Raw genomic sequence first — 17,771 nt, 5'->3', positions numbered from 1 at the left:
AGGCTGAGATCACAGGCAGGGAGTGGAGAAGCAGCAGCCTTCCAGGCCTGGTATCTTAGATTCCTTGGGAGAGATGGGGCACTGGGGGATGGGCCTCTAACTGGTCCTGCAGAAACATTCGGGGCCCAGGTTAGATTCTTTCTGCCAGGAAAGAGACATACTCCTTGCTGATGGACAATAGCTAATCATGGGAATTTCCTCCCTCATATATTCATTAACTTACCACTTACTAAATCCTTTCTCTATTTGCAGTCCTGTGCAGTCGGCTTTGAGTCCTGTGTCCAGAGATTGATATGGCACAGTGTTTGAAAACATGGAAGAAGCCACACATTTGGTATTTGATTGCTGTAAACAAATAGGTGTTGTATTTAGACAACCTGGGTTCAAACCCCAGCTGTATAGTTATTAATCTATAGGATGCAGGGCTGAGATCTTTAAACATCCCATGCCTCATACCACCTGTGATATGTAGATGCCAACTATCACAGCCTTGTTGGGGTGTAGGAATCAGTGCATGGTGGGCACTCAGTGAGTGAGGTTGCCCCACTCACTGCCCTTTATCTACAGTTCTGTAATCAAAGCTCCTTTACAACTGACTTTTCTTTTCTGATTTTGTGTTAAACTAACTAGGCAGCTAAACCTGATCTGAGCTTATTTTATAGCCTTTATTTAATTTAGTGTGAATATTCATGTATGTTGCTGCAGAAATAGTATTCTATTTGATTACAGGGTTCTGTCCTGACCCTTCTGGGATTAGATTCTGAAACACCCCTGGTCTCATCTTACCTTTCTGAAAAGAAATTGTCAGGCCATGAGTGCCCCATTGTTTTCTGGGAAAGCCCACAGTGCACACGTACAAATAATCATGAAAGAAAACGTGAGTTTCCATTTGGCAAAACTTTTCTTCGCAGGACTAGGAATGAAAACCCAATAAATGTACTCGTTGATTTGTTTCACTAAAATTTATTAAGTCTTAACACTGTAAGACACATTGCTCAGTATTGTGAGGGCTATAAGGATGAAAAGAGAGCCCTGCTCCTGACAAACAAGGAATCTAGCGTTTGGGAAAAGGCTGACACAAGAATAATTATAATGCAAGGCAGACATGCTAACTTCCCAATTTACATCTGAATAAAGGATGAAGCTTCATAAAATACACATTTGAGACAGTCCCCAAAGGGTGGGTAAGAATTCACTAGGCAAAAATGGCAGGACAGGATATTCCAAGCATAGGGAACAGTTAGGAAAAAGGCATAAAAGCAGGGTGGAATTAACATTTGGAGAATAGTAAGTGGTCCAAGTTGGGGGTAGCACAGAGTATGTGGCAAGAAGGAGTTGAGGGAAAGGTTGGAGAGGTAGGTGGGCAGAGCTGAGGAAGCTGAGGTTGCTAGGGGAACTTTGTGCTTGATTTAGCAGCCATGGGAAGGAGTAGATGTGGTTATTCTTTAAAAAAACATTTTTTGATCACTAAAATAATATATATTCAAGTGAAAAGAATTTGGCAAACAAACAAGATAGATACTGTAGCTATAGATGTACATTTAAATACTTATAATCCACACCTGGGATAGCCATTGTTAATCTTTTTAAATGTATTCTAGTCTTTTTCTGCATGAAGGAAAATGGCTAGCTAGTTTGATTAGTTGATTTTAAGAGTAATGTATACATAAAATCACATCGCCTCAGTCTATTAAAAAACAGCCTATGGATATAATACTTTACAAAAATACTGTAAATATAACAGCAGTATATGTGTAGGTTGGATATGGTAAAATTGACCAATAGGATAGCCAATGAGAATGCTGTTGCAAAGATTAAAGGAAACAAATCCTTGAACTTGGGCTATAGAAAAAGAAAGGGGGACTGAATAAAAAAATATTTCTAAGAATGGTAATTCAAGTAACTTAGAAAAGAGATGGGAAAATCAGAGTATTTTCCAGGTTTCAAACCTGGATGGCTTGGGGTTTGGGGAGCTATAAAAGTGATATTGACTTGGGGTAAGGGAGGATTATGGGTGTATTTTTACACATGTTGAGTATGTGTAGAGGTCACCAGGCAGTTAGAGACATGGGCTGAGAACAAGCATGCAGATTTCAGATTAATTTACATTTTCAAGCTTGCTCTGGTTAAGGGAGATGGTGAGATTTCAGAAGAAAAGAATAGAGAGATAAAAGAAGAATGAGAAGAAAAATATGGGACATCCATACTTAGAAAGACAAAGAACCAAACAGGGACAAGTCAGAATTGTTGGAGAACTTAGAGTGGACTGTCCTTATAGTAAGGGGTGGAAACAGTTTCAAAAATGGGTTATTCATAGCCTAAATGTCACACAGAAATCAAAGAGGATGAAGATTGAGCACAGAAAAGAAGTAATGTATAAGGTACTTAGCACAGTTCTGGCACATGGAAAAAACTCAGTTAATAACAGGTATTATTATGATTAAAATATTATTAAATATGGAAGTTAGGAAGAGTTTACCAGAACCACCAAATGTCCTACATGGAGTTGGAACTTAAGAAATGTGTTGCATGAAATAATGAATGATGGAATATAATAGAGGAAAGTTTAGGAATAGTGATAATGTGGAAATGCTAACTCCTAGACCTGCTTATCAGAAACAGGTATAAGAAATTAGACACCATTGTTGTCCTTGCCCTTTGGGAACTTCTACCCTTTGGGAATGTCTTCTGGACACTGAGATTAACCATGCTTATAGGCTAGCATGCTTGGGGAGCAGGGGCAGCCTTCAGGGAGCAAGGTCAAGAGAGAGGCTGATGGCAATTTCCCACTATTTCCTGGCTTTTCACAGATGGTATAGAGAACTGGTGTCAAGTGCAATGAGTAACTTCAGCGTCGTCAGGGAATTTGTACTCCTGGGATTTTCTCATCTCCATGAATTCCAGATCCTCTTGTTTGCTTTCATCCTATGGATATATGTGCTGACATTACTGGGGAACCTGACCATTATCACCCTCACATGCCTTGATTCCCGCCTCCACTCACCCATGTACTTCTTCCTCTGCAACTTCTCCTTCATGGAGGTGCTGGTCACTTCCACTGTGATTCCTAGGATGCTGGCAGACCTGCTGTCCACTCATAAGACCATGTCCTTGGCTGAATGCCTGACCCAGTCTTTCTTTTACTTCTCCTTGGGCTCCACCAACTTCCTGATCCTCACAGTCATGGCCTTCGATCGCTACGTGGCCATCTGCCGCCCTCTGCACTACCCAACCATCATGAGCAGTTCAGTTTGTGTGAAGCTGGTGGTGGTCTGTTGGGTGGTTGGGTTCCTCTCCATTGTCTCCCCCACCCTGCAGAAAACACAGCTCTGGTTCTGCGGCCCTAATGTCATCGACCACTACTTCTGTGACTCTGCCCCACTTCTCAAGCTGTCCTGCTCTGACACTCGCCACATCGAGTTCATGGATTTCTTTCTGTCCTTGCTCTTTGTGCTGGCCACCATGCTGCTTATTGTGGTCTCCTATGTCCTCATTGTGGCTGCAGTCCTGCACATCCCCTCGTCCTCTGGGCGCCAGAAGGCCTTCTCCACCTGTGCCTCCCACCTCACTGTGGTGGTTCTGGGCTATGGTAGTGCCATCTTTATCTATGTGAGGCCAGGCAAGGACCACTCCACACACCTCAACAAGGTGGTGGCCCTGATGACTGCAGTGGTGACTCCTTTCCTCAATCCCTTCATCTTCACTTTCCGAAATGAGAAGGTCAAGGAGGTCATTGAAGATATGACCAAAAGGATCCTCTTCAGAGACCCAGCAGCCCACAGATAAGAAGACCAGAAGGTACCTGGTAAGTCATAGGCATAAGGACCTTCCACTGCAAGTGGACATCTAAGTGCCTGGACTGGAGCTCCTTGACCTCCTTTTTCTTACTCTCTCCTGCTCCCTCTCCCTCCCAGAAGTCTCTGCTCACTCACTACAGAGAGCTAATGAACTCACATAATTTGAATGTCTCAAAGACAAGTGTCTGTGAGCCTGAGATGGTTAAGGAATGGATGAATTTGAGGGAGCTGTGGAGTGAAAACACTGCAATAATATCAACTAAAGAGATAATCTAAATAAAGCTCTTAGTCTGGGGTTTGGTCATAGTAAGAGCTTAGTAAATGTGGCTATTATTATAAAATGTGCTATTAGAAATCTCTCTTCCCCAGTCCAGCTCTATAGTTTATTTACATTCCTTTACATTTCTTTGTGTGCAACTTTTTTTCAGTTGTATGTGTTTCTTTCTCAGGAACTGACTTCAGAGTCTAGAATGGGTTTCTGAAAGTGAGAGTTTCTCTAAGAAAAGTGGAGAGGGCTGGTCTCCCCCCAACAGAAGAGACTGTGTGCCTCCATTGGGATCGCCTTTTCTAGGATTGCACCTGGGGTTGAAACATCACTCACTCCCAGGCTATCTGCCCACTTCCCCATCCAGGCCCCTCAAAACTTCTTTAAACAGAAGTGACTCTCTGAGGGTCACTTTCCAAGGCCCCTTACACAGAAAGTTCAAGTCCCAAGACCTAGCCTTTATCCTTCTCATGTACTTGAGAGAGAATGGAAGCTGGATCATTGCCCCAGACTGGCAATGATCTAGTTTCTTTTCCCACAGGTCCTTTGGTCCATGTCCCAGGGGAGGACCTCTGAAGTTAGGTTTCCTGATAGCAGAATGGCCAGTAGATTACCAGGGGCCCTGAGTAGTAAGACAGAGACCATAGAAGCCAGATGAGAAGGAGGAAATGAGTGTGATTGGTGGTGTGTGTAATGGGGTGGAGGAAGGATGAGGGAAGATATTCCTTGAAAATCTGTGTGTGGTTGGGAAGTTATGGGAAGATGATGGGAGCAGGAACAAGTCTGGTGTATGATTTCTTATACCACATTGAACCTGGACTGGGCTGGGATTAACAAAACAGGACAGAGTTGATGCCAGCTTCCGCTTACTTCTGAAGCTAGTTCTGTTCCCAGGATTGAGAGGCGAGGTCTTAGTCCTAATATGCAGTGTGGTAACCACAGGTCACAGTATGGGCCCACCACATAGCACAGCTTTGAATAAAGGAGATAATGGGAAGGGAAGAATGGCCCAGGATATACAACCTAGAGGCCTGAGTCTCCTGTTATTACCAGGTAGCTTAATCTCCAATTAAAAATACTTTTTTTTTTAAACAAACATAAAAACAAAAAAACCTACCACTGGATAAGTTCCTATTTGTGGGCCTCTCCAAAAGTGGGGAGATCCTTTTTTTTTCCCCAACATATTTTATTGATTTTTTACAGAGAGGAAGGGAGAGGGAGAGAGAGTTAAAAACATCAATGAGAGAGAAACATCAATCAGCTGCCTCCTGTACACCCACTACTGGGGATGTGCCTGCAACCAAGGTACATGCCCTTGACCAGAATTGAACCTGTGACCCTTGAGTCCGCAGGCCAATGCTCTATACACTGAGCCAAACCGGTTAGGGCTGGGCAGATACTTTTGATTCTGTAGTAAAGGCCAGCAGGGAAAACAGTTTTTCATCCTGAGAACTTTCTCTCCTCCACCTCCCAAGGGACTAATTACTTACCCTCCTTACAAACTTTGTGAAAAAACTGAAGAACTAAATGGAAAGCAATTATCTCTTTCTTATATGCAAACACTTTCTTTCCCTTCTCCCCCTAAAATAATCAGCACACAAATCCACTCAGATTTTCCCCCTGAGAGACTCCCTCCTGCTACTCTCATCTCTGCACACATTCCCTTCTTAAAAAATTAAAAATAATCAACTGCCTAGAGCAGCCTATTGCCTGTTTTTCATAGTCTTCTCTCTCAAGGGGAATATCTGACTGGTCAGCTTGGGGAAGGTATAGCTTGCCTTGGGTGTCCACAGTAATCAACTCATCACAACAGAATCACACAAGTACACATTCTCAACAAACTTGCCTGTGGTCCCTTGCTATTCAAAGTGTGATCCTTGGAATAGCACTGGCATTTCCTGAGAGCTCAGGCCCACCCAAGACCTACTGAAATAGAGTCTGCATTTTATAAGGGCCCCTGGGTGATTCACCTGCATCAATATTTGAGGACCACTGATTCAGATAATGTGCTGGTGGAACTTGCACTCAGGAAATTGTGTAAGAAAGTCCTTGTCTCAGTGTCAATGACACCAAGGGCACTGGAAAAGGGAATCTGAGGATGTATTTGCCAACAAGTGAAGAAAACTACATATCCCCTTACAAAATATTCAGCCACCCTTCCTTAATGACTTCTATCCCAGGTCTTAATTCTGGAAACAGGGACCAGGATTTAGGCCTCATGATTTTCATCCTAGTCTAACTTTACACTGCTTGAGAGTATTTGGCCAATGGCTCAGCCTCTGAGTTGCTGTTAAAATCTTGTGTGGACATGACCTAGAGATGTTTTGGTTCCACACATTCGTCTTGATGTGACAAGGACCCTCAATGTCAAACGGGACTCCTGGGTAGACATAATCCAGAAAATTATTTTAACATATCTTCCACCTCACTGGAAGGAACCTTGGAATTCTAGTTCTAAGTCAAAGGGGCTGTAACTAAGTCTCCCCAGGAACCTTGCAATTCCATGAGGCTAAGTCATTGACTCATGGAATTGCAAGGCTGTATGTGGGTTATACAGGTGCATCTCCTCAGATCAGGTATCCCCACTACAATACACATCTCAGGTTGGCACAGAGGCCCTGCTTGAACCAAGTCTAGAGATGGAACACTCACAATTGTGAAGCAGGCCATTTCTTTGCTGCACAGTTCTAACTTTTAAGATGAAACCCTTATGTCCAGCCTCAGTGTGACTCGCTGTAAAATTCACCCACTGTCTAAGTTCTGTAATTTTAAGTTACACAGGCAGACTAGAAAATAAATGAAGAAAGCTACATATTCCCTTACAAAATATTCAGATTTACAGGTGAGATGTGGCCATTAAACAATTTCTAGACCTCTCACCATCCACAGTGCTTCCTCTAGTCCCTGTTTTTATGTGGGTCTTAGAACTGGTACTAGGTCAGATGACTAAGACAGAGTACAGTGGAATACCTTCTTTTAGTGCTTTGTTTACTACACTTCTATTACTGTCAATTAAGGTGGCATTCTGTGTTGTAGGTCAAAGTGTTTATATTCCAAATTCATCTACAAATCTCTAAAGATTTCTGGCATTTATTGAACATCTACTGTGTTCTAGGCACAGAATATACAAAGATTTGGAAGTCATGGTGCCTAACTTGAGGAGCTTTGCTTTTAGTGTGGGAAGACAAAACTATGTGTTGGTTACCATTATATGCAAAGCACTTTGGGAACACAGGGAGGAAGTGCCTTATTCTCTTTGGTTAAATTTAAGGTCTTCTGAAACATGGTGTCATTTGAGTTGAGCTTTGAAATATGATGAGCAGCTTCACAGGCTGAGAAGAGGAAAAGTGAATTCCAGAGAGAGAAGACTGAATTTGTAAAATAGTATAGACATAAAAAATGATACACTGTGTGGGCATGAAAAGGTGGGAAATGGAATTAATGAATGGACTTTCTGGAGAGTGGTCATGGATGTTTTCACTAAGCAGATCTAACTCTTGGGATTTGTAAGTGTCCTCTGAAAGATGCTTCATTCACTGAAATCTCAGGACATATCTGACTCCAACAAACCTTGTGGTGGGTACTTGGGCACTCATGTGAAAATCTTTGTATGCTAAGGTGATTATATTGTATTCACAAAAGGTACTTTATTTACCTTCAGTGCTGGACTTTTATTGCTTTCAGTTTTGAAAATGACCTAAATAAGTTCAGAAAGAGCTTAGAAATAATTCTCTTAAAGGACAATTCCACGAGGTTTGCTTACATAGGACATGGTACACATCTAACTCAGGGGAAGGAGAATGAATGATGCTGCCTTGAATGGGTGATAGGATCTGGGGGAAAACCCATAGGCAGATGCTATCATCATGTTCTTGAACCCTCTTGACAACCGATTATTAATTTTTTAGGAATTAAACATAGCCATTATTAAAATCAATAAAATAAACTTACAATTCAAGAGAGTCTACTAAAAACAAAGATAATAAAAACTTGAAATGTCTAATTATTTTACTATATTTTACCTTTATCTATGCAATGGTGTTGTTTGTATCACTTATATAAGTACTAGAGGCCCAGTGCACGAATTTGTGCATGGGTGGGGTCTGGCCACCCTGGCCCCAATCAGGGCAGATAGGGGCTGGGCCTGTTGGGAGGAGGAGATGGCGGGAGGTTGGCCAGCCAGCCCCACCCCCTATTGGGGTGGGGGGTATGATCAGGGGCAGGCCAGCTGGGGGGAGGGGCTGCAGGCCTATTGTGGTGGGGCGGGCTGATTGGAAGTAGGGCTGGTGGAGGGAAGGTAGGGGGCATTTGGCCAGCCAGCCCCGCCCTTGATCAGGGTGGTAGAGTCTGATTAGGGGCAGGCTGGCAGGGGGGAGGTGCTGAGAGGTTGGCTGGCTGGCCCCACCCCCTGATTTGGCTGGTTTGCTGGCCACAGTGGGCGTCATAGTGACTGGTTGTTATGGTCATTATGGCCATTATGGTCACAGGCTTTTTATATATAAAGACTAGAGGCCCAGTGCACGAATTCGTGCATGGGTGGGGTCCAGCCAACCTGGCCCCAATTGGGGCAGACTGGGACTGGGCCTGTCAAGAGGAGGAGATGGCGGGAGGTTGGCCAGCTGGCCTGCTCCGATTGAGGCCCAATCAGGGCTAGGCCAGCTAGGGGGAGGGGTTGTGGGTGATTGGCCAGCAGACCCTGCCCCCAATTGGTGTTGGGGGGGGGGCGATTGGGGGCCAGTGGCATGGGGGAGGGGCCATGGGTTGTTGGCTAGCTGGCCCTGCCCCCTATTGGGGTGGGAGGGTGATCAGGGGTGGGGCTGACCAGGGGGAGGGACTACAGGCTTATTGTGGTAAGGCGGGCTGATCAGGGGTGGAGTCGGCTGATCAGGGGCAGGGCTGGCTTGGGGGAAGGGTTAGGGGGAATTGGAGGGCATTTGGCTGGCCTGCCCCACCCTTGATTGGAGTGGAAGAGTTTGATCAGGGTGGGCAGGCTCGGGGGAGGGGCCGCAGGAGCTTGGCTGGCCGGCTCCACCCCCTGATTAGGCTGGTTCACTAGCCACAGTGGGCGTCATAGCAACTGGTTGTTGTTCATTCTGGTTGTCACAGTTGCTGGCTTTTTATATATATAGATAGTGTAAATACTGTATAATAGTGTGCTGCTGAGCATGTCTTCCCAACTCCAAGTTCAGGGCTATCATGTTGGTAGTTTGACATGATTGGAGTATGGAAGCCATTGACATTGGCAAATGCTGGAAGTCAGCCAAAAGTACAACTGGATAGCTGGTAGGTAAACATTTACCAACAGACCACTGGATCACAACCACCTTTCTTCGATATTTGTTAAGTTTTATTGCAAGGATTATATTTATATTGGGAAATTTAAAGCTTAAAGAATTGCTAAACTTTGTTTTATTTAATCCCTTCACCTCTTTCCTATATAATTTTAATCAATGTTGCCCCAATAAATTCAATAAAAACTAAAAAACAAATGACAAAAAAGGAGAAGTGGTGAACTAAATTGATGTGAATATGGTCCTCTATCAGCAACAGTGAAATTTTCTACCTTAGCCTTTGAGGGGTGTTAACACTTCATCAAACTTCTGCATGCAGGGTCACTACAGGACCCAGACCTGACTTTGTTTTGAAAAATTATTTGAGCCCTAGCCAGTTTGGCTCAGTGGATAGAGCATTGGCCTGTGGACTGAAGGGTACTGGGTTCAATTCTGGTCAAGGGCACATGCCCCGGTTGCAGGCTCGAGCCCCAGTAGGGGCTGTGCAGGAGGCAGCCAATCAATGCTTCTCTCTCATCATTGATGTTTCTATCTCTCTCTCTCCCTTCCTCTCTGAAATCAATAAAAATATATTTAAAAAATGTCTTGATTCTTTTATCTTCCCCCATCAGAACTTTCATACCCTATTTGTTTGTCCTCCCACCTGTAAGTAATAAATCTATTTTTTTGATTCCCACCAGGATCTACACGCGTGACAATAGATTCTTGTGTTAGCCATTCAAAACCCTGCCCTTTTAATGATTGCTTACTAGAGCACTGCATCTCTGGGGCTGGAATGCCAGACAAGTGGAGGGTGGGTGGGAAGGTGGGGAGTCATGAAATCCCACCACTGATTCTACCTATATTTAAGTTAGCGCTGGTGTTACAAACAATCTCATCCTGGGCTCCAGCAATTATATTCCCATGTAAGCTACTTCTGGGGAAAACTGTTCCCTTTTGTCCAATCACCTAATATCAAATCACCTTATGTAAACTAATAATTAGATCAATTGTTCCTATCTCCTGATAAAAAAGAAAGTGTGAATCTATCATACAATTAACATTGTTTATAGACCAAATAAAAATATTTCTCTCATGTATACATGTTATTTGCCAACCTTCATATGTTTGTGGATACTATTGTGACAAAATGCAAATCTTTAAAGGTGACACTGAATCTGTAGTTGTTTTAGAAATAGTATTTGTTTCTTTCAAGTCAGGATATAAAACATTAGAGGCCCGGTGCATGAAATTTGAGCACTCGGTGGGGGGGGTGCGGGGTTTGTCCCTCAGCCCAACCTGCACCCTCTCCAATCTGGTACCCCTCAGACATCCCTTTCACAATCCAGGATTGCTGGCTCCCAACTGCTCGCCTGCCTGCCTGATTGCCCCTAACTGCTTCTGCCTGCCAGCCTGATCACCCCTTAACCACTCTCCTGCCAGCCTGACCAATGCCTAACTGCTCCCCTGTTGGCCCAATCATCCCCAACTGCCCTCCCCTGACAACCCAGTCACACCCAAATGCCCTCCCCTGCATATTCCCTCTTTATTAGATAGGGTTTTTTCTTTAACATATTGGACAGCCCTAACTTGTTTGGCTCAGTGGATGAAGCATCGGCTTGCAGACTCAAGGGTCCCAGGTTCCATTCCGGTCCAGGGCATGTACCTTGGTTGGGGGCACATACCCAGTGGGGAGTGTGCAGGAGGCAGCTGATTGATGTTTCTCTCTCATAGATGTTTCTAGCTCTCTATTCCTTTCCCTTCCTCTCTGTAAAAAATCAATAAAATATATTTTTTTAAAAAAGAAACATTTAAGATTCCTCCATATCTGCCTTGCTGGTGTGACTTAGTGGTTGAGACCCCAGGCTGCCACCGCTGGGAGGGGATCGCATCGTGGGGGTACGTGCCCCTCCCAGGCTGAGACCCCAGCCCAGGCTGCCGCAGCTGGAAGGGGATTGCGCCATGGGGGTGCACGCCCCTCCCAGGCTGAGACTCCAGGCTGCCGCCGCTGGGAGGGGATCGCGCTGTGGGGAGTGAATTTGTTTTTGTTTTTTATAAAGGGTCAGGAGGGCCTCTGGGCAGCATTCCGCCAGGCCGCTTACTCTGCCAGCTCTCAGCGGCAGCCCTCCCTGAGACTGGGGGACTCCGGCAGGGCTGAGAGGACTGGGCGCCGCCATCTTGTGGCTATGGGCGTTGCCATTTTTGTTGCGGAGTGATGGTTAATTTGCATATTACTCTTTTATTAGATAGGATATAATTACTGTTATTTGGTTACTTGAACTATTGCTATTATCCTATATAATAAAGAGGTAATATGCAAATTGACCCTCACTCTGTCTTGCCATCACAAGATGGCTGCACCCACTGCGAAGGCAAGGTTCCTGTAACAAAAAATGGCTGCACCCACAGCAGAGGCGGGGTTCCTGTAAGGAGCCGTAATGAGTGATCAGCAGGGATCTGAGGCTGAGCGGTGCTGGGCTGGGGTGGGGGACCTGAGGCTGTGCCCCCTGTCTGGTGGGACTTGACAGGGGACCTCAGGCCGCGCCCCCCACCCCAGCACTGGGCTGGGGGCCCTCAGGCTGTGCCCCCCGCCCCAGTGCTGGGCCAGGGGACCTCAGGCCTCACCCCCTGCTCTAGCGCCGGGCCGGGAGACCTGAGGCTGTGACCCCCACCCAGCGGGGCTTGATGGGGTTGGGTCCAGCTGGGTCTGGATCTTGCCCAATGGGGGTGGGGCCAGCCGGGTCTGGGTCTCATGTGATTTCGAGGTGCATGTGGGTGAGCGGGGACTTCACTCTGTCCCGCTGCGTGCCCCAGACTCTGACAGGAGGAAAATTTTCATATACATTTTAGTAATTTTCTTTCATCTCTGACACTTATATTATAGAGAAAGGGCAAATAGCAATATTAAAATACTTCCTCTAATTCATTCCCTTTTAATGTGCATGATTTTTGTGCACCAGGCCACTAGTGAGTCTATAAACTGAATGGGAACTTGATGGATATACAATGATTAAGGGGCTAGAGGAGTCTAGGGGCATCAGATCCTGGAGATTCCAATGTTTAGAGAATCTAATTTTGATTCAGATAGAAGAAGAATGTTCAAGCATGGAAAGGTGATAAGATTGAGGAATCAGATTCTACTGTTAGTTTGGCCACTGATTTGAGCAACTATTTTTTCATCTCTATTTCCTCTTAAACTTATCCATTAGTGGTTCATAAACACTGCTGAGCTGCAGCCCAATAATCAGTGTTTCCCTTCTGGGCTCTCATGGCACTTAGTAGGAAAACCCCTTATCACGATGTGTTACAAGTAACTGTACTATTTCCACTCTCACATGGATGGAGAAACCTAAGGTTAAAATCCACATGTCTTTTATCTTTTTTTTGATCAGCATTAAATTTTTTTTTTTTATTGATTACAGAGAGAAAGGGAGAGGGAGAGAGAGATAGAAACATCAATGATGAGAGAAAATCATTGATCGGGTGCCTCCTGCATGCCCCCTACTAGGGATCGAGACCACAATCCTGGCATTTGCCCTGACTGGGAATCGAACTGTGATCTCATGGTTCATAGTTCGACGTTCAACCACTGAGCCACACCAGCCGGGCAACATGTCTTTTATCTTGAATGGCCAGTGCTGAAGAGGAGTGCATTGCTCATGGTGAGTGATCAGTGTCTTTATTTAATTGAATTACTCTGAGGATAAAAACGAATGGAAAACATATGTTGAATGGTTTGTAAAGTGTGAAAAAATACACATACTGTATATTTATATACATGCACACACACAAAGCTAAGGTATGTATTATCAGAAGAATTATTTTTAATTTTTTCATTTTTTTCATTTATTCTACAAATATTTACTCTTTGAGCTGGTGAGCAGTGAATAATTAGAGAAAATAAATCCATTGGTGCAACAGCAAACACAAGAGTCACTGCTCTGATATGTAATTGGAGGGGACAAGGTTTTCAACCTAAGGTGAACCTCTCTTTTGGATGAGGAGCATCTTAGCAAGAAATAAATGAACTTTTCAGAAAGTCAGAGCAAAGGGCACCTCAAATAGGAAGGGGTTAGCCTGGGGTGACACCAGAGCATATAATGAGAACCAGGGGGTCACTAAGGGAGTCACGTTTCCAAAGCTAGGCACTCTGTATCCACCAAATGAGCCCAAGTTCCCTGCCTTGTTTATTTCCACATAATAGACTTTTAAAAAGCTTGACATTTGCAATAAATTTGTAGATTTGTTGTCTTAAAGTAAGTGGCGCTAGTAGTACTTTCTTGATAAGTGAAGTCATCATAGTTTACTGCAAAATGTAGTTTGGTAAATTAAAGTGTATTTGCAGAAAGAATTTGGCAGAATATTTTAAATTGGGGCTATTTTATAAAAATCCAGGACAGATGAAAGCTAAGAGAATGCAGTGATTCTGAGGACCAAGTTGTACTGGAAAATCTAAAGATTTTCAGCTGGGGGAGGAAAGTGATGAACCTAATGCTTAGTTCCAAAGGGAATAGGCTTTCAGGAATATAACACACACACACACACACACACACACACACACACACACACACACACACACTGGCCTTGATATCTCTTGATCAGAGAACATGACCTGGCTACTTTTCCTTGAATAGAAAGCCATGTACTTTCTTGTATTGAAAACCCCACTCCTGGCTCCCCAGACTCCGGGCTACTTTCAGAGTTATTGCAGCTGCTAGTGGGTATAGGGAGCACCCCCATGGTGGTCTATGAAAGCTTTGGTAAAGACAGGGGAGCACTGGGGACTCACTATGGTTGTCATTCAGAGGCACAGAGGGAGAAAATCTAAGGAAACCTGACAGAGTTCTTCCCACCCAGCTGGTCCTCTGCCTCCTCACAGAGCTCCTGGCTGGGTCCCTCAGGCTCATTATAGTGCCTTGTGGAGGCCTTTTAGCCTCTGCATCTGTCTGCATAGCACAGCCTTGAATGTCTCATTGCGGAGGGTGAGGATAAAGGGGTTCAGAAAGGGAGTGAGGACTGACGTCACCAAGGCTACAGTCTTATTGACTTCCACAGAATGTGCCTTGTCAGGCCTGACATATAGGAAGATGGTGCTGCTGTAGCCAATGAAAACCAGGGTGAGGTGGGACCCACATGTAGAGAAAGCCCTCTGACGGCCACTGGCAGAGGGGACCCGCAGCACAGTGCTCACAATGTAGCCATAGGAGAGGAGGGTCACTAGAAAGGAGCTGAGGACAAAGGCCAAGGCCATCACGAAGTCCCAGAATTCCAGCAGGCTGGTGTCTGAGCAGGATAGCTGCAGCAGAGGTGCATTGTCGCAGAAGAAGTGGTTAATGACATTGCCATGGCAATAATTGAGATGAACTCGGGAGAAGACAGTGGGCACCATGGCGAGGAAAGGAGCTGCCCAGGCAGCCCCTGCCAGCCGGACACACACAGGCCAGCTCATCAAAGTGCCATAGCGTAGTGGGTGGCAGATGGCCACAAAGCGGTCAAGGGCCATGTCTGACAGGATGAGGAAGGAGGTGGATCCCAGGGAAAAGTAGAAGTAGAACTGGACCAGGCAGTTCCTGAAGGAAATGACCTTGTGGGGGACCAGCAGGTCTGAGAGCATCCTGGGCACTGTAGTTGTGGTCACCAAGATCTCCAGCAGGGAAAAATTGCCCAGGAAGAAGTACATGGGAGTCCACAGGTGGGTGTCAGCTATGACAGAGACTATGATGATGATGTTTCCCATGAAGGCAAGAAGATAAAGCACGAGGAAGGGTCCATACAGCAGAACCTGCAGGTCACCGAAACATGAGAAGCTCAAGAGGACAAATTCAGAAGGGTGGCTCAGATTTGCCATGATCCAGGGGCTGGGTCCTGCATGGAAAGAAAACAAGGAACAGATGGAGAGACAGAGATAGCAATAGATAGATAGATAGATGATAGATAGATAGATAGATAGATAGATAGATAGATAGATGATAGATGATAGATAGATGAGAGAGAGAGAGAGAGAGAGAGAGAGAGAGAGAGAGAGAGAGAAGGAGAGAAGGAGAGAGAGAGATTCATTGATTCCGAAACAAAGATAGAGATAGAGAAAGAGAACAGGGTGAAATAGGCAAGTAGGTGGTCAGTGATAAACAGAAGGGCAGAGAGAGAAAGATAAAGATAACAACATGGGAGTATGAGAATCAGGGGAGTTAGGGAGTCATAGAAGTAAAAGCATAAGAAGGCATTGATAAGGTGATAGAAAAACACAGAGGAGCAGATTAATAAAGGAAGACAACACAGCAACAGTCATGGACATTTAGGAAGAAGGCAAATGAGAAAAAATAGGAAGAGCAAATATGTGAGAGGGAAAAACCAGAAAAAGAAAAAGACAGGGAAGAGGGAACATGGAAAGAAAGAGAATTAGTATGTCTAGAGTGTGTGTATTGTAGGGGTCTGTGTCATGACCCAGAAGCTGTGCACCAACCCCTTTTAAAAGGGTCCCTTCAAGTCTTTCTGGGCTGTCTCTCTGTTGAGGACTGTCACTCATGCAAATTGCTCCAACTAGGATCATGCAATTAATGGAAAGTCACAGTTTTGAGTCAATAAATTTCTTTAGGGAGATCTAGTATTATTTGCAAAGATAGAGAGCAGAAAGGACACAGCGGGTCACAGAGATAAGCCTCAGGACCAGGCAACTGCTCTGCCAGCAACTGGAAGGTCATCAGCATTCTGCCCAATGGTGCTGCTTTGTTGCTGCAGTCTTCCCTGTGCCTTCCTGACTCCCCTCACTCTCGCATGGTTGGTGGAGGCATGACCTTGGACTGTGCTTGAATTCTGGTGTGACACTTGCTTGTTGTGGAATATCAGTCTGCTCCCCTCTAAAACTTCCCTGTCTGGACCTTTATTTACTCAGCTATAAAATGAAGCTAATAATAGTACTAGCTTCCAGGGCTGCTGCAAAGATTAAATGAGTGAACTACTCGGTATAGTGACAGCACATGCTAGGGGCTCAACAAGCAGCTCTTGTCATTGTTCTCATTGATCTTGTTACAGCTGCCAGTGAACTCATATTGCCTTGGCCCATCATCTCTCCACCTTCTTTGGGGCCAACATGTGTGTGAAGTGTGTGTGTGTGTAAATATTTCCACAGCTTTATGATGTTCATTGGAATTTTAGGTCACTGAAAGGATACTTTTAAAAACTGCCAATTGTCCAAAAAAAAAAAAAAATCAGTACTGTGTATAGGTATACTCTGGCCTTCTCTCTGGCCCATAAAGGCTGCACCTGAGGCTATGTCCTGAGCACCAGCAATGGAATTCCAATTTAAAGAAGAGGATTTTTCCTCCCACCAGTTTTGTACCCATCTCACTGACAAAACTTTACATGAGGTCTAAAATATATACCCAGCCCTGATGAAATTCAAGCCCACCCTTATGTCTGTGCTACAGAGCTTGTCCCATATGCAACTCTAAGTCACTTACCTTAGTCGCTAAGCAGTGTCTCCTTCTAGAGCGGCTCGCATTAAGAAATCATGTCTAGAGATTCTTGCCTAATGGGTCCACTCTGTGACATGAACAACATGAAATATGTGGTCCATTGCTGTTGGCAGGGTATTGCAGCTGGCAGGGATGTACTGGTGTTGCAGCTGGCAGGGATGTACTGAGGCTTCTGCACAGCTGGAACAGTTGGCACTTCTGGGTGGGTGACATCTCCAAACCTTATGCTGACATCTTAAATAAAGGTTTACCCTGTGTCTCCAAGTCCAGGGGCTGGAATGTGTGAAAGGAGTCCTTTTGGAGACCAGAGAGTAAAGATGCTGTTTCTGTCTCGTCTCTCCCAAGCATGAGTGTTCTTGGTTCTCCCTATTCACTGTCTCCAGGCCCTTGGTTTCTTGATGAGGTTTAGAGCTGACCTTCTGCTGGATGGGAACTTAGACTCCAGCAGAGTGATCTCCATGGGCATGATGGGAAACCAAGGGGTCCTCAGGGGATTATGAGACACTGGTGTTACTGCTTAGATTAATGAGAAGTTTGTTCTGAGGAAGTAACATTTGAGAAAAATATCTGAATGAAGAAAGGGTTAGAGACCTAGATACACCTAAGCAGCTGATGGCTTAGGATTGGTCCCATGGCAGTGCCTGTATCCTGGCCCTTTCCTTCCTCCTAGAATTTCTGAAGTAAAATGAGATGAGAAAGGCACAAAGGAATTTCCCAGCTGGATTAAGATGATGGCAGTTGAGGTGCATGACCAGGGTTAGATCCAGAGTTTCCAATCAGAGATTTTTGTCTCCCTCCCAGATCCAAGGGAGGCCATGTCTCCCTCCCTGGGCCATAGCAGCTTCTTGTCTGAATTCTCCAGTGTCATCTCTACAACTTGGGAATTGAAACACTTAACTTAGGAGGAGACATCTTCCTTTCAGAGATAGGGCCCCCTGATAGACACATCTTGGGAACTGTCCAG

General features: G+C 44.8%; 2 protein-coding genes across 2 annotated transcripts; one reads left to right on the top strand and one right to left on the bottom strand.

The window, feature by feature from the left end:
- Nucleotides 1–2,838: 2,838 nt before the first annotated feature.
- LOC308246270 (olfactory receptor 6V1-like) lies at nt 2,839–3,786 on the top strand (the record flags this gene model as incomplete). The annotated part of the gene is made up of 1 exon (XM_080664306.1): nt 2,839–3,786. The coding sequence occupies one exon, from the start codon at nt 2,839–2,841 to the stop codon at nt 3,784–3,786; it is 948 nt and encodes a 315-aa protein (XP_080520432.1).
- Nucleotides 3,787–14,238: 10,452 nt separating this feature from the next.
- Nucleotides 14,239–15,218, bottom strand: LOC308246282 (olfactory receptor 6V1-like; the record flags this gene model as incomplete). Its single annotated transcript, XM_080664315.1, has 1 exon — nt 14,239–15,218. Exon 1 carries the CDS (start codon nt 15,178–15,180, stop codon nt 14,239–14,241), a length of 942 nt encoding a protein of 313 aa, XP_080520441.1. The 5' UTR covers nt 15,181–15,218.
- Nucleotides 15,219–17,771: the final 2,553 nt, after the last annotated feature.

Source organism: Plecotus auritus (genome assembly GCF_963455305.1).
Source record: "Plecotus auritus genome assembly, chromosome: 4".
In the NCBI taxonomy this organism is placed as follows: domain Eukaryota; kingdom Metazoa; phylum Chordata; class Mammalia; order Chiroptera; family Vespertilionidae; genus Plecotus; species Plecotus auritus.
Note: the sequence above shows the minus strand (reverse complement) of the source record. Positions and strands in the feature narration are given on the sequence as shown.